The 16,030-nt window shown below is 35.8% G+C and overlaps 2 protein-coding genes and 2 pseudogenes across 11 annotated transcripts; 1 reads left to right on the forward strand and 3 right to left on the reverse strand.

Moving 5' to 3' along the window:
• Positions 1 to 900: 900 nt before the first annotated feature.
• LOC106401536 lies at positions 901 to 3,493 on the reverse strand. 10 transcript variants are annotated; one of them, XM_048760101.1, is made up of 5 exons: positions 2,551 to 3,354; positions 2,099 to 2,200; positions 1,674 to 1,910; positions 1,540 to 1,581; positions 901 to 1,342 (listed from the first exon to the last, which is right to left on the reverse strand). In XM_048760101.1, the coding sequence occupies exons 2-5, from the start codon at positions 2,172 to 2,174 to the stop codon at positions 1,116 to 1,118; spliced, it is 582 nt and encodes a 193-aa protein (XP_048616058.1). In that variant the 5' UTR covers positions 2,175 to 2,200; positions 2,551 to 3,354; the 3' UTR covers positions 901 to 1,115. The 10 variants fall into 10 exon arrangements, 4 of the variants coding, with proteins under 4 accessions (XP_048616058.1, XP_048616057.1, XP_048616060.1 ...); XM_048760100.1 differs by having other exon boundaries at positions 2,099 to 2,298; XR_007324717.1 differs by having other exon boundaries at positions 901 to 1,410; positions 1,540 to 1,673; positions 1,815 to 1,910; positions 2,103 to 3,493.
• Positions 3,494 to 5,921: 2,428 nt separating this feature from the next.
• On the reverse strand, positions 5,922 to 7,914 carry LOC106400983 (annotated as a pseudogene).
• Positions 7,915 to 8,747: 833 nt separating this feature from the next.
• Positions 8,748 to 10,455, forward strand: LOC106400984 (protein CANDIDATE G-PROTEIN COUPLED RECEPTOR 7). The gene has a single exon (XM_013841399.2). It carries the CDS (start codon positions 8,907 to 8,909, stop codon positions 10,215 to 10,217), a length of 1,311 nt encoding a protein of 436 aa, XP_013696853.1. The 5' UTR covers positions 8,748 to 8,906; the 3' UTR covers positions 10,218 to 10,455.
• A 1,059-nt stretch (positions 10,456 to 11,514) lies between these two features.
• Positions 11,515 to 15,762, reverse strand: LOC106400985 (annotated as a pseudogene).
• Between the last annotated feature and the right edge of the window lie 268 nt (positions 15,763 to 16,030).

Genomic DNA, 16,030 nt, shown 5'->3' on the forward strand with positions numbered 1-16,030 from the left:
AATTATTAAATTTAAAAATATGTGTAATGATTTACATTTATCCTATTTGATTTCTATTTGAATTTGACACTGAAGAAAATTTAAACTAAGAATAACTAAAAATATTTATACTGTTGTTAATTATTTTTCCTATTGATTTGGATTTCATGTGTTTTTTATGTAAAGTTGGTATGATATTTATTGTATTTTATTTATAGGATTATCATGTTTGTTTGATTATGATGTGTGTTAAATTCTTTCCGGTGATTGTAGATGATTATTGTCCATACCACGAAATGAAATTTGGTTTGAAAATAATGTCATAAACAATTTAGGAGGTCATTTGCCTATTACGTGTTAGCTGTAAACTTTGTTGTTGGAGAAGCTTTTGGTGATTGTGATTGGTGCTTAGGAGGCAAATGAGATTATTATTGGGATGGGCCTGTGTATTGATGTAATGGGATGTAAGCTATTTTATTAATCCGAAATGTTTAAAAGTGTTCGATCATTTTAAACATGTTCTGAGTTTTTAGAAAAGCTCCCAACTGTTCGCGTTGTTTAAGTTTTGTTTATGCTTGAAGAGGTTGCACCACAATTGTTAATTTGACTGAGTGAGCAGTGAAAGTTGAGATTTTAGTAGAAATGATAACTTGCTTTCTTGATCGCGTGATGCTCTTTAGCTTATTGCAAGTGGTGCACATGCTACAAAAGGTTTTTTGTTAAAGAAACTCGTACGACAGTAAAGTTCAAAAAAAAAACTTGTACTACAGCCGATATATGCTCTACAAATAGAGTAACAGGCAATGATAATCTGCGACGGTGAGGATTGCGTTAAGTGTGTGATACAGGATATGAACCCTTTTTTTTAAGTGAGTCAATGACTTAATTGTTGTAAAGTGGTGCTTAAAATATGCGACTAAATTGAACCTTCAAGTCAGTGCCTCCACCGAGTTCGCAAGGTAGTTTTTATTTATATATATATACATGTAAAAACAGAGCTTACTTGATGAGATATAACATGGCGGTGGGAATGATTCTCAAGTCATATTTCATTAATATGCGAAATTTAAAAAAGCTCCAGCGTAGTTTGTAGGAGTCGACAGGAGGGTCATAGACTCCCTTACTTAAGATTTTACTCAATGCATGCCTTCTTTACAAAGAGCCCATGTTCCAGAACTGTTGGCTTCTCCGCACTTCGCAGTCATTTCGGGAACAATAGCTCGAGCACCTGGTAGAGCTGTCTCGCTTCTGTTTTCTTCAACCATCCCATGACTATCAAGCCTTCTGCTGGTCATAGAAACACCGATGTACACACCATGCGAGGGATTTGTTATTACAGATGCAGCTCCCCGGCATATCAGCGCTGGGATCATTGAATATATGTCACCATGTAAGGAGGATGAACATGCAAGTTGTTAGTTGTGAACTGACCTGGAGAGTAAAATAGAGGTGCAAGTTCATATAACTACGATAACAGCTACTGTGTAAAATAAATTCTTTAAATTTAGTAATGATTCAAACATATTGTTCAAGTCGTATATTCAACGTAATGTGTTTTACCGTTGTGGGTGGTTTTGATGCCCATAACTTCCCCACCAATATCTTATATCAAAGAGTAAGGAGTTATAACATTTCCAATCTCAAACAAAACAATCGTAATCCATATACTATGGAGGCAAAGTTAAGAAAAAGACCTGGTAAGAGGATGTTTGTGTTAGCCAGTAACAACACTTTGATCAAAGCTCCGGAAATCATAAACGTATACAAAAACAAATCATGAAGATCTTTATTAAGAAACATGAACTGAAACTTTAAAAAAAATATCCAAGCAATACCTGTAGATATTTTGATATTATGATTTGATTTCAGAGGTCTTGGCAGAGGCTTTGGTTTGTCGATTGGATTGTGGAAGAACATGTTTTGTGAACTTTCTAAAGATGATCACAAATATCAGGGAGGCCATTAAAATCATTGATCATGAGTGAAGATAACATAAGACATATCACCGGATAAGATAAATATTACAAAAAATATTTACTTTTTGGGGCAAATACAAAGTTTCTAAATTTACGACTGGATCATAAAATAGTCACCGTAGCCATTAAAATTAAGAGGATACCTACAGATGAACACATGATACGGAGCCACAGACCCACAACCAAAGGTCTTGAAGAGAGCATGGAACGATTTGACATGTCTTCTCATCGACCTTGATCTGAAGCTTATTAACATCATTCTTTCTTAGTTAACTTGATGATTAAGCTTCTTCTGCTGATCCTCAATGGTTTAGTCAAATGAAAATTAGAAAAGATTTTGTTCCTAGAAAATAAAAAATAGAAAACGGAATAGTAGTGGGTTGAGAGCTCTACCTTTCCTCAAGCAATCATAGTGCAGTAAATTCAATTTTCAAATAATTATGATACAAACAGATAACATATCACAAAAACATGATAATAAGCCTATTTAGGTTGGGTCAAAAGTTTTGACTCAAAACCCACACTAAAAATGCATCAGACGCATGAATCATAGAAAATCCTGACCGTAAACATCATCGGAGGAATTAATTTTTACCAAGATCCATAGAGGTCATTCCAAAAGACTCTCTTCAGTTGAAACCATAGTGAGGCGGCTATAGTTGTGACTCGTGCAGATATGAGGATGTTTGATTTGGAATTTCTAGATGCCACAGTGGCTTTAGGTTAGAGCGGATTTAGATGATGATATAAAAAGTGGGAGAGGAGGAGAAGTCGAACAGTGATTCCAGATTTGTGTTTCGGATCTTATAAATGCAAATAATAGCCAAAGTTATTGAGTGAGTGGAGCAGAAATTCAAGTCTCTTGACTTTTCAATTTCTCAATAAGCTACGAAGGTTGAGAAAGAAATACAGCGAGAGGTTTGGTTATCTGACATGGCGAAAATAACTATTATTTATTGGTCGATTTGCATGCCGACGCAAAATGCCCAATGGAGAGATTGAAGTCTACTTTATAGTATAAGATATATAGATAGATAGATTTTAGTGTTCAATCCGGGATCAAATTGATACTAATCGTTGGTTTCTTAAAGCCACCTCAACATTGCTGACTCTAATTCTTGTCACGTAGTTATTTGTTTCTTCGTACATATCTCTTATCTCTCAATTTGGGCTTTTCTTTCTTTCCTTGGCCCACTACAATATTTTTATCTGATGTTTTTCCGTCTATTTAAATTAGGTCACAAGACCTTGGATCAAATGCCCATATATTCTTATTCAGTTCTTTTTTTCTAATGCTCCTTTCTAATAATTCATTTGTTTTTATTTTTTTTAATATAAAACTAGAGCTTTTTTTCTAATGCTCCTTTCTAATAATTCATTTGTTTTTATTTTTTTAATATAAAACTAGAGCTTGATCCGTACAGATATTATTTTTATTTTATAAATATATAATTAATGTATAAATTTAATAAATTGTAAATACTTTAAATATATATTTATAATTTATTCTTATATATACTTTAATTCTAGAATTTTATGTTTTATATTTTATATTTTACATTATAAATATATAAAGATTTGTTATATATATTTTACTTTGTTATTAATTGTTATTACATAAAAATATAACATCTAGCTAGTTCGGTACAATGAATTCATAACCTGAAATAATCAAATAGATAACCTCATTCAAAATATATTTTTAATTTTCACAGTTTCCATACAAATATTTTTAAAATTTATTTACTTATACTATAGAACAAATATTTGTTTGGTATAATTTTTTATTTTCGTGTTTCAACAAATGTACTTTAGCATCTACAATTTTAGTATATATCAGGATTTTATAAGTAAATTTTATACATGTTTTACAACTTTCAACATGTTTAAATGTGAATGATATTTTAAATGATTTTTTTAATAAAATAATTTAATTTATTAATTTAATATTTAATTCATATAGTACTTCTGTTTTAATATAATATAGGCTATAATTAGAAAATTTATGAAAATCATACAATTTTTTTAAATAAAATGTTAATTAACATTAAATAAAATAAAATGTTAATTAACATAAAATGTTATGAAACATCTATTATTCTTAAACTCTTAAACCCAATGGAGACATGGGATGAAACAACGACACATAAAACTCGTTTGATCTAAGTATGAGAACATGTAATGACGGCAGAGATCCCAACCAAAATGGCAACTTGTCCTTGATCTTGTTGCTTTCCACATTCACAAGCTCCAGAGACTTGCAGTTGATCAAGGACTTTGGGAGATTTCCCTCGGAATGTATTAGAACTCATATCGAACATCTGGATCAGTGTTTCTTGTGAAGGGTTTTCAAAACTGCTAAAAGTATTGTTGGGATGTGAAATCTCGTGTCCAACTCTGTATTATCCGATTAGTACGATATTGTCCACTTTGGACCTTAGGCAAATCCGCATGGTTTTATTTTTGGTTTCCTTTCCAAAAGGCCTCATACTATTAGAGTTGGATAGCTCTTTATATATTACTCTCTTTGTCTAATTCTCCAATGTGAGAATTAGTTTGTTATATCACAAGCATTGTCGGAAAGAGTCAGCGTCGTCAATCTCCATAAGAAACTTGGTACTTGACCTTTCAACTGGTTGTAGGATAGATGTAAAACCTTGAGGTTGACTAACTTTGATAATAAAGGTCAAGGGATTGACCTACTGAAACTGTTGTTGCAAAGAAATAATTGGGTGAGGTTGAGAAATTTAGATATGGATTCTGGGATTGGGCCATTAAATCTATTAATAGCAAGGTTTAGAAAATAAATCTTAGGTGATGACGAATATGTATTTGCAAACTCTATAGGTCCTGTGAATTGGTTAATTTCCATATTAACAAATTGTAATTATGAAGGTAATGAGAACAAAGATTTAGGTAAAGGCCCACCAATGAGTTTTCACTAACACCAAAATACTCGTGGAATCCATTCATGTCTGATGGAAGCGTGGATGTGAAGTTATTAGAGTTGAGGCGAAGATGAGAGAGCATGGTTAAATTGGCTAATGAAATAGGAATATGGCCACTTAAACTGTTTTTGTGGAGAGACATGACTCTTAACTCTTTTAGGTTTCCGATGGAAGCTGGGACTTTACCTATCAAATTATTGTCTGAAAGGTCATGAAATGTGAGATGAGAAAGGTTTCCTATCGAAGAAGGAATCTCTCCTCGAAGTTTGCAACCCCTAAGGTTTAGCTGACGAAGATTTTGGAGTCTGAAAAGACTACTATTAGATTTCAAAGAGTTGTTGTAAAAGCTGTAACTAAGGTCGAGCGATATCAACTGGCCATGTTTGTCATCGCAAGTCACACCTCCCCAATTACAGCAATCACTACTCTTATTCCATGAACTTGGATATATGAAAAACTCATCTCTGAATTCCAAAAAGTATCTCTCTGATCATGACGGCAAAAGGAGAGCGTTGGAGAAGCAAGAGTGAGGAATAAGAGAAAGAAATAGATGGTAGCGATACCAGAAAAGTAATAACAATAGCTTCGAGTCATCATCATCTCTCTTTCTTGAGTTTTGTGTTATTTAATGGCCTATTGGGTTATGTATGTTGTATATGCTCATTGTTTCTTTTTAAGAGGAAGAAACCCTCTTTACAGGGGCTGTGACTCAGTAAGTCTTGCGTCAATTCGTTTGACTAAATCTTCGTAACTCAATTGTGCCACTTGTCTCAATATTTTCCACGTAAACCATTAGCTCACCCACTCCTTTTCAGAAATATCTCTTAACGTGTTATTTAAGTTATATACTTATTTTTCTTAAAACGCTATTGACTCTTAACACATTTGATGTTCAAGTGATTAATCATTTAACAACTAAAGCGAGCATGTTTTATCTTGCAGGTGCTTCCGCCTCTTTATATTGATTCAAGATATTCACATAACACCCAACTTCATAAGATATAAGGTTAATAGAGTCTGATCGAGAGTAAACTCTTATTGAAGGTAAATATACTTGATAACATCTAGGTCGAACCTAGCAATCTTGAAGCCATGCCCACACAAACACACACAAAAAACAAAAAGCTATAATAGTCTTACAACTGGATTACTACGACTATAAGTTGGATTCATTCTTCATCTTGTCTACGGTATAAGTTGTGGCTTAACCAGACAACCAGAGACAATGATGCACTTTCTAGACTTTCTTTGAATCTTTTTTATTCCCTTGATGATGTCAGCACCAAAACTCTTGCTTAAGCTCAGTTTCTTCAGGACAACACAATGACTCAGAAAATATCTAGCTAATTTCATCTGGCTTGATGTTTTTGTTGTGCCTTGTGTCGCAAGCTCAACATACTTGAGAGATGATACGAAACACGGCGGCACATAGGAGAGTTTGATTGGGCATCCCTCTATTTCGAACTGAAATTTCTGATAATTAATATGCCCCAGACAAAGAGATAGTTAAGTTTTATGGGATATATGCAAACTTTTACATACAAGAATAATAAGACTTACCAGTACGAGTGTGTGTAGATTCGGGCAGCAACCAAGGAAGGTTGGCAGCAATTCCCCAAAGGACTCAAGGAAAGAAGCATATAACCAAGTCAACTTAGAGAACTGAGGTAACCGTTCCAATTTTGAGTAATCATGGGACCTGTGTTACAATTAAAAAAAAAATGTAATGATGGATGTCACAATGATAATTATGCATATCTGTATTAGGTATACTGTTATTGAATCAACAACATCAGTGTGCATACCTCTAGAGTATGATAAGATATCTCCATGCGGCAGACTGTGGATATCCTGGTGAGGAAATCATGGATCATAATTGGAAGAATCAGCATCATCTTCGTCCAGTGGTGTATAACCATTCTCGCCATCAAAGTTAACATCGATGTTCACCGATGCATAGGGAGCAATACTGTGAATGATGATGCTTCCAGATAAGTGATCGCGGAGACTCATATGCTCGAGCCTTGGAGCATCTATTTCCACAACATGATCTTCAAAGAGACCAACTTCGTATGAGTCAACCCATAGAGTGAAACTTTTCAAAGACCTGGAGCGAACACGCATAATTTTAAGATGGTCAAAGAAATCCCTTATTATGGTTAACTTTTCAAGAACCGGGCAGCTAGTTATAAGCGTCTCAAGGGAACTGGATTCGTCATGATGGATCAGCGATTTATCGTACTCATACCTTACACTATCTAAACGCATAACCTTGAGACAAGGCAGGGAAACAACAAACTCTAGTTCCATGTCACCCAAGGCTACGTGGCAGAGACTTAAGCTGGCCAAGGTATTACATGAATATAGCGAAAGAGGCATACAAAATAGTTCATAATCATTTGACTTAACCTGAAAATCTAGATGACAAACTCTACGCCCAACTAAAGCATCTATCCACGACTCCAAAACACTATCATCATCAATATCCTTAGAATAACATATCAACTTGAATCTACTCAAGGTTAGATTTTCGTCAGATTCAAGAAATCTACCAACCAACTCCGTAAGACTAAAACCATCATCGAATAATTGGCGTGAGTCCAAGTCGAAAACAGGAACCTGTAACCACAGAGATTCCTCCAACGTTTCGACAAAAGGCTGCTTCGAACTGAATCTTTTGTCGGGAGAAAAGAAAGTATGTGACAAAGCAATGGATCTGGTAAATCGTTTATCTCTGAGTTGCTTCTTCTTTCCTCTGAGTTGCTTTGCTTCTCTCTCACCAACTTTTTCTCCATTATTACTTATGCCCCTCTAAACCCTAAATTTCACAAGACGTCCATATATTCAGACAAAAGAGGAGTTACGTGAGAGGAACGGTTTAATAACACTAAATAGGTTAAACCGATCAGAATTTAGAACCGAACCGAACCAATACATTAATTTATTGTCAACTAGGAGTTTTCCTACGCCAGCGCAGATATAAAATATTTAAAAATGTTATATATAAATAAAATTTTCTATTTTTATATTTTACTTTTATTAGTTTAAAAAATAAAACTATAATGTAATTATTTTTAGTTTGATTTATTCAATTTTATTTTGACCTTTTAATTTTGCATTATTTAACTTTTGATAAAAATAATTAAAATTTATAAAGTTACTTTATTATATTATTCTTTATTTAATTACCATTTTTAAATATGTCTATTTGTAAATATATAAATTATTTCTAATAATATATACATTAAATAAAAATAACTTATATACGTTGATAAAATATATTTTAAACTACACTTATTTTAATAATAAAAATATGATTCATATATTGATGTAAAATTTTAATATTCGTAATTATTATTTATATATAAAAATAACTTATATACGTTGATAAAATATATTTTAAACTACACTTATTTTAATAATAAAAATATGATTCATATATTGATGTAAAATTTTAATATTCATAATTATTATTTATATATAAAAATATATTATTTTAATAGATATAGAAAAGTTATTGGATATCATAAAATCTTACCAAAATGAATATTTACTGAGAAAAAATATTTTTGATATAAAATTTACTAGTTATTACTATATTATGAAATTTTTCCAAAAATATAAATCCGTATGTAAAATCATCATTATTATATTTAAGAAATCTTACCAAAAGCATAAATCTAAATATAGTAAATTTTACATGTAACAATTAGACTTATGCCATATGTCATATTTTTTTTAAGTCATTTTTTTTTTTTTGTGAAAGTTAATGTGGTGATGACACATATACAAATCAATTCTCGCGTATAGTTTAGTGGGGACTAGCTATCATCAACAATACAGGATCTAGAGATCGTACGGTTCTCGTTCGCCCTCATGAATCACATCTATAAACTAACGGCCTAGATCATAAGAGTTGCTCGTGAAGAACACAATTGGATCTGAGCTCTCTCTTCCTCTTCTCTCTGTGACTCGAATCAAAGGACGAAACCGCTAACCTCCAATGGATCTCTCATCTCGCTTCACATCGATCCTCTTCATCTTCCTCACCATCACCACAGCCTTCGCCGAGATCCGCAAATCCGAGATCCGATCCGATGACCGCCCCATCATCCCCTTGGACGAGTTCGGATTCACCCACACAGGCCGCCTCGAGCTCGACGCCTCGAAGATCTCCCTCTCCAACACCAACCCGGACCTCGATCTCTCCAAGGTCGGCTTCTTCCTCTGCACGCACGACGCCTGGGTGCACGTGATCCAGCAGCTCGAGGAAGGAGAGATCACGTGCGCTCTCCAGTCAGATCTCGTCAAGCACGTGTTCACCTTCAACAGGCTCAACAGGAACACGAGCTTCTCCACGGTGTTCACCGAGAACGACGCCGATCAGTACTCCCTCGTCTTCGCCAACTGCCTCCAGCAGGTGAAAGTCACCATGGACGTCAGATCCGCCATGTACAACCTCGAAGGCAAGAGCGGCGGACGCGATTACCTCTCCGCCGGAAGAACCGTCCTCCCGAAAGTATATTTCCTCTTCTCTGTCATCTACTTCTCCCTCGCCGCCACGTGGATCTACGTCCTCTTGAAGAAACGACGCACCGTCTTCGCGATCCACTTCTTCATGCTCGGCGTCGTCGTTTTGAAAGCTTTGAACTTATTGTGTGAGGCGGAGGATAAATCGTACATTAAGAAAACCGGATCCGGCCATGGCTGGGATGTGTTGTTCTACATCTTCAGTTTCCTTAAAGGAATCACTCTCTTCACATTGATCGTCTTGATCGGGACGGGATGGTCCTTCTTGAAGCCTTACTTGCAGGACAAGGAAAAGAAAGTGTTGATGATAGTCATTCCTCTTCAGGTTGTTGCTAACTTTGCGCAGGTGGTTATCGACGAGACGGGGCCTTATGATCAAGACTGGGTCACGTGGAAACAGATCTTTTTGCTCGTTGATGTTGTTTGTTGCTGTGCTGTTTTGTTTCCCATTGTTTGGTCCATCAAGAACTTGCGTGAGGCAGCGAAGACTGATGGGAAGGCTGCTGTGAACTTGGTTAAGTTGACTCTGTTTAGGCATTACTACATTGTGGTTATCTGCTATATCTACTTTACACGCGTTGTTGTGTATGCGCTGGAGACCATTACCTCTTACAAGTACATGTGGACTAGTGTTGTGGCTAGCGAGTTGGCTACTTTGGCTTTCTATCTGTTTACTGGGTACAAGTTCAGGCCGGAGGTGCATAACCCGTACTTTGTTGTTGATGATGATGAGGAAGAGGCGGCAGCTGAGGCTCTGAAGCTTGAAGACGAGTTTGAATTGTAAGTCACCGTGTGATTCACGAAAGAAGCATACTTTTGTTTGACAGGTTGATTGAGGGTAAATTGGATCATTATCAAAACTTATCTGGTAAACCAGCTTTTATTTTTCTTCTTTTTAATGTAATACATGTTTTGTTTATTTGAGTTGTTAGGACACTTACTGGTATGAATGTCTTGTCTTATCCATTTCATAGTATTATTGTGTATTAATGGTAAATAAAACCCTTGGTGCTTTATACTTATGCGGAGTCTTTGCTTATTATACTATGGACAAAATGGCCTGATTAGAATGCAATACATATTTTGTTTAATTAGTTGTTAGGATACTTATATAGAATTTCTTGTCTTATTCAATTGCGTAGTATTATTGTGTATTACTGGTAGATAAAACGCTCGGTGCTTTATAGTTATGCTGAGTCTCTGCTTACCATATGATCGACAAAATGGGCTGATTAGAAAAGTAGGTTAAGCAAACAAGTAGGCAAACTTTGTGCACACATATGCCTTCATACCTTTGTTGGATCTGTTGTTCTTTGTCCAAAGTGACAGCTCAATGAATTGGTACTGTAAAGTTGGTTTGAGAATTGAGATGGAAGAGATTTCATTTGAATGGTTGAATTGCATACACTTGATTTTCCCTTCAAAAGAAAATAGCACTTGTTATTTGTGCCATCTCTCAGCTAATCTCAAATGTCTTCCAAGTTATGATATGGAAGGTCATCCATCTCTAGAAATATTTAATCAATTAAGCTTCAATTATTTTTATATACATGCTTCAAAATTGTGGTCGGGAGGAAGATTGTAGGTGAATAGTATGAGGTGTTAGGAGCTTTTTGTTGTTGAAGTGTTTTGTCTAATTAGTAGTTGGTTGTATGTTATGGAAACCTTAATCTTATAATGAAATTCAGATGGAAAAAAATAATAGATATGCTTCAAAATTGAGTAAATGATGAAAAGAAAAGAAAAAGGTTGGAGAGAGGAGAGGTAGCCGGTAGGAACAACAAAGATGGTGAGTTTTCCTTAATCCACGATCCACACAGAAAGTAGACTCCCCACCAAACACTAACATAACAAACTAATTAAATTAAATTTGGAGCTATTTCACGTCATCACCCGATTAAAGGTACAAAGCAAGAAAAATAGCTCTTTCTTGCTCTCGGTTTACTACGTATGTAACACGAGTGGACAGTAAATTATGTTCGTAATAGAAGACTTTTTTCTAGACTACCACAAGTTGAAGAAATGATGAGTAGGAGGATGGATGTTCCCGTGTACATTCTCAAGCCAAGATTTTAGACCAATACCACCAAACAGGAAAGACTTGTATTACAAAACATTAAGTAGAAAATACAAACAAGCCCAACGGGTCTTGTGGACAACACACGTGGCAAATCAATTACAAACACGAACAATACGTTGGGCAACATGATAAATGTTAATTAGAGAGAAACTGCAAGAGATGTGGTGACTGAGTGTTTTTTACCAAACTTTTCTGTGAACCACTCAAGATTATGTAATATGAAGATATGTCCAAGCACCAATCCACATAATACACCAGTTACATATGCTATTGCAGCTGCTACCCAAAACAATTGTTCCTTCAACTCAGAAAATTCCTCGGGAATATGTGATGTAGGATTTGTGATGTAAGTTTCTCCACAGATGTATTGGAGACCGTAGAGTCCAAGGTCTGGTTATCCGAGAATGAAGAACATTTCTGGCTTTGAAACTGTGTGCCTTTTGGAACTGGACCTTTGAGAAGGTTATGAGAGAAGTTCATGTATGACAAAAAGGAGAGATCACTAAGACCTTGTGGGATTTGACCTGACAGCTTGGTACTCGAGAGATCTAAAGCCTCGAGATTTGTCAAATTTGCCAGGGATCGTGGGATATCACTAGTGAAGGCATTACCTGACAAGTTGAGAAGACACAATGCTTTTAAGAAGCCGGTGGACTCGGGGATTTTGCCATAAATTCTGTTTTCGGACAAATCAATAGCTTTGAAGTCTTGTCGAATTCGCTCAAACCTTGTCTCTACTCCTTTATTCACCATTTTCATGGAACTATAAATCGTAGAATCATCCAAGAAAACGACCATGTGTCATCCAGCCTGGATGTTAATATGGGTTCAACACAGCAAACCCATTTATAACCCTAAACTTCATTTTTTAAATAGGGTTTAAATAGGATTGGTCCTAATAGGACCTGGGTTTAAAATTCTAACCTTTTTATTTTGATTCACACAGCTATTATACAATATTTAATAATGTTTTTCACCAAAAAAAACTTAAAGTCGAGTTTTCTCGCCAAAAACTAAACAACGAAACTTTCCGTCGAAACCGCAAAATCGAGTTTTCAACTAAAACAACAAAATCGAGTTTTTCCTCCGAAAACGCAAAATCAAGTTTTTCGTCAAAACTTCAAAATCGAGTTTTTCAGCCAAAAAATCAAAATCGAGTTTTTCGCCAAAACCTCAAAATCGAATTTTCCCGTGAAAACGTAAAATTAAGTTTTTCTGGAAAACCCGTAAAACTCAATTTCACGGTTTTGGCGGGAAAACTCGATTAGCCGGTTTTGGCGGGAAAACTCGATTTTGCGGTTTCGGCGGAAAAACCCGATTTGCCGGTTTCGGCGGAAAACTTGATTTTGCTGTTTCGGCCGGAAAACGCGATTTTACAGTTTTGGCGGGAAAACTCGATTTGCCGGTTTTGACAGGAAAACTTGATTTGCCGGTTTTTGCGGGAAAACTCGATTTTGCGGTTTTGGCGGGAAAACCCGATTTGCCGGTTTCGGCGGAAAACTTGATTTTGCTGTTTCGGCGGGAAAACGCGATTTTACAGTTTTGGCGGGAAAACCCGATTTGCCGGTTTCGGCGGAAAACTTGATTTTGCTGTTTCGGCGGGAAAACGCGATTTTACAGTTTTGGCGGGAAAACTCGATTTGTCGGTTTTGACAGGAAAACTCGATTTTGCGGTTTTTGCGCGAAAACTCGATTTTGCGGTTTTGGCGGGAAAACTTGATTTTGTGGTTTTGGTGGAAAACTCAAATTAGGTTTTGGTGGAAAAAAACACAATTTTTGTTTTTTGACGGAAAAACTTTATTCTTACTTGTGGAACAAAAACTCGATTTTGCAATTATGGGAGGAAAACTTTTGATTTTGATGCTCAACAAATTAGAAGAAAAAATCATATCATATCTTAATTTTTCTAGTTTTATCTTTAAAATTTAAGAACAAAAATAAATGAAATATTTTTTTCAATTAAATGAGCTAACTCTAGTACCAACCTTTTTTTTGTCATCTGTAGATTATATTAAACACAAAAACATCATTTCTTACAAACCAGAGCCGGCAAGGAATACATTCCTTCCAGAACCATAAGCCGGCGAGGTAACATGTACCACCCGGAGCCAAACGATGGATACAACACAAACCCATAAAAAACTAACAAAGACACGAAGAAAAAAAATGTCGAGAGGCAGTAGAGTAAAACAGAACTTCAGTAGAGGAGAGCTCCACCTTGCGCTCAAAGACGAGCTTACCGAAATAGAACTCATCAACAATTAACACAAAATTAGCGGAGCAGCGAGATAGAACTCTGGTACCAACCTTAACCCTTAATTATAATAGGATTAAAATAAGGCTGAATTAAAATAGGGCTGGGCTTATAATAAACAAAACAGGGTTGGGCGCTATTATTAACTTCCCTAGGCTGGTAGCATTCACAAAATCTATCATGTAGTCATTTTCTTCAGGTAATGTGGTCATTTCAAGCCGGCTGAAAAAGTAGTTAGGTGGGAGAGTTCCAGAGAAGTCATTATGTGAAACATCTATCACTCTTAAACTCTGAAAGCCAATGGACATGTGGTTATGATACAACGGCCCATAGAACTCGTTTGATCTGAGGATGAGAACATGTAGTGATGGTAGAGATCCTAACCACAATGGAAACTTGTCCTTGAGTTTGTTGCTTTCCACATTCACAAGTTGCAGAGCTTTGCAATTCATGAAGGACTTTGGAAAATCTCCCTCCAGCTGGTTGTAACTAACGTCCAGTGATCTTAACTTGGTAGCATTGGCAAATATATCCGGAAGAACTCCATTGAAATTATTATTACGCAGACTTAAGTCTATAAGAGGAACCATGGGATTCTTTAAACATGGAGGAATTGACCCGTTGAAGAGATTGTTAGACATATCTAAAAAGCATAACCCTTTAAGCTTGCAGGATCCATAGGGGAAACGGTCCTTGGAATGAATTTGAACGTAAATTCAGCATATGGAGCAATGTTTCTTGTATTGAAGTGTTTTCAAAACTGCTGGAAAGTTGTGGGAAAGAGTCATTGATGTCAATCTCCATAAGAAACTTGGTATTTCACCTTTCAACTTATTGTTGGAAAGATGTAAATCCTTGAGGTTGGCTAACTTTGATATAGATCCAGGGATTAGTCCAGTGAAATTGTTGTGGCTAAGATATAATTAATTGGCTGAGATAAAGAAATTTAGATATGGATTCCGGGATTGGGCCATTAAATTTGTTATGGGCAAGGTTTAGAAAATAAAGCTTTGGTGATGATGAAGATGTATTCCCAAACTGTATAGGTCCCATGAATTGGTTTCCTCCCAAATCAACATATTCTAACAAAGGAAGCGAGAACAAGGATTTAGGAAAAAAGCCCAAAAATGAGTTTTCACTAACATCGAAATACTCCAAGTTGTGGAACCAACTCATGTTTGATGAAAGTGTGGATGTGAAGTTATTAGAGAGGATTCTAAAATGGGAAAGCTTTAGTTAAATTGGCTAATAAGAAAGGAACATTGCCACTTAAACTATTGTGATCAAGAAACAATACTCTTAGCTGGTTTAAGTTTCCAATGGAAGCCGGAACTTCACCTACCAAATGATTATTCCCAAGATCAAGTTCTAAGAGACGAGAAAGGTTTGCTACTGAAGAAGGAATCTCTCCTTGGAGATTGTTCTCACTAAGGTTTAGGTGAAGAAGATATTGGAGTCTGAAAAGATTACTGCTAGTTTTCAAAGAACCGTTTAGAAAACTGTAACGAAGGTCAAGTGATATAACCTGGCCGTATTTATCATCGCATGTGACACCTTTCCAGTGACAGCAGTCACTGCTCTTATTCCACGGACTTGCGTTGGACTCATTGATCGAAAACTCGCCTATGAAATCCAAAAGAGCATCTCTCTGGTCGGGGAGGCAAAAGTGGAGCGTAGTAGAAGCAAGAGTGTGGATTAGGAGGGAGAAATATATGGTTATAATAATACCAGAAAAGCAATAACAATAGCTTCGGATCATCATATCTTTTTCGAGTAATGCGTGTTACTGTATGCTTCACTCGGTCTCTTTAAAAAGAAGAAGTAGAAACCGCTTTTCGGGTTGTGACTTAGCAAGTCTTGCGTCAACTTGTCTGTTTGGGTTGGCTTCTCCAAGTCTTCCGCTTCCTCTCGTCCAAGAATTGGACCACTCGTTTCTATTAGAACACCTCTAAAGTAATAGAAACCACAAACTCACTTCACTCCTCTCCAAAATATATCTCAATGTTTTATTGAAGTTCTTCTCTTTTTATTTTTGTACTTATAGTTAGCTATACTAATAACTGCACTAAAACAAAAAATAAATATAATTATGATTTACTCCAGTAAAACCTACGTTGCACGGAAGCTTCATCGGACGTCCGCTTCCTGCTTCGGAACCGGAATCGGAATCGGAACCTCATGGAAGCTTACGGAATCTCGCTTCCAAAACGCTTCTAAAATATTCTCTTTAAGAACACGTTAGAAGCTTACGATTCCGTTTTGG

The sequence above is a fragment of the Brassica napus genome, chromosome C6, assembly GCF_020379485.1.
Source record: "Brassica napus cultivar Da-Ae chromosome C6, Da-Ae, whole genome shotgun sequence".
NCBI lineage: Eukaryota > Viridiplantae > Streptophyta > Magnoliopsida > Brassicales > Brassicaceae > Brassica > Brassica napus.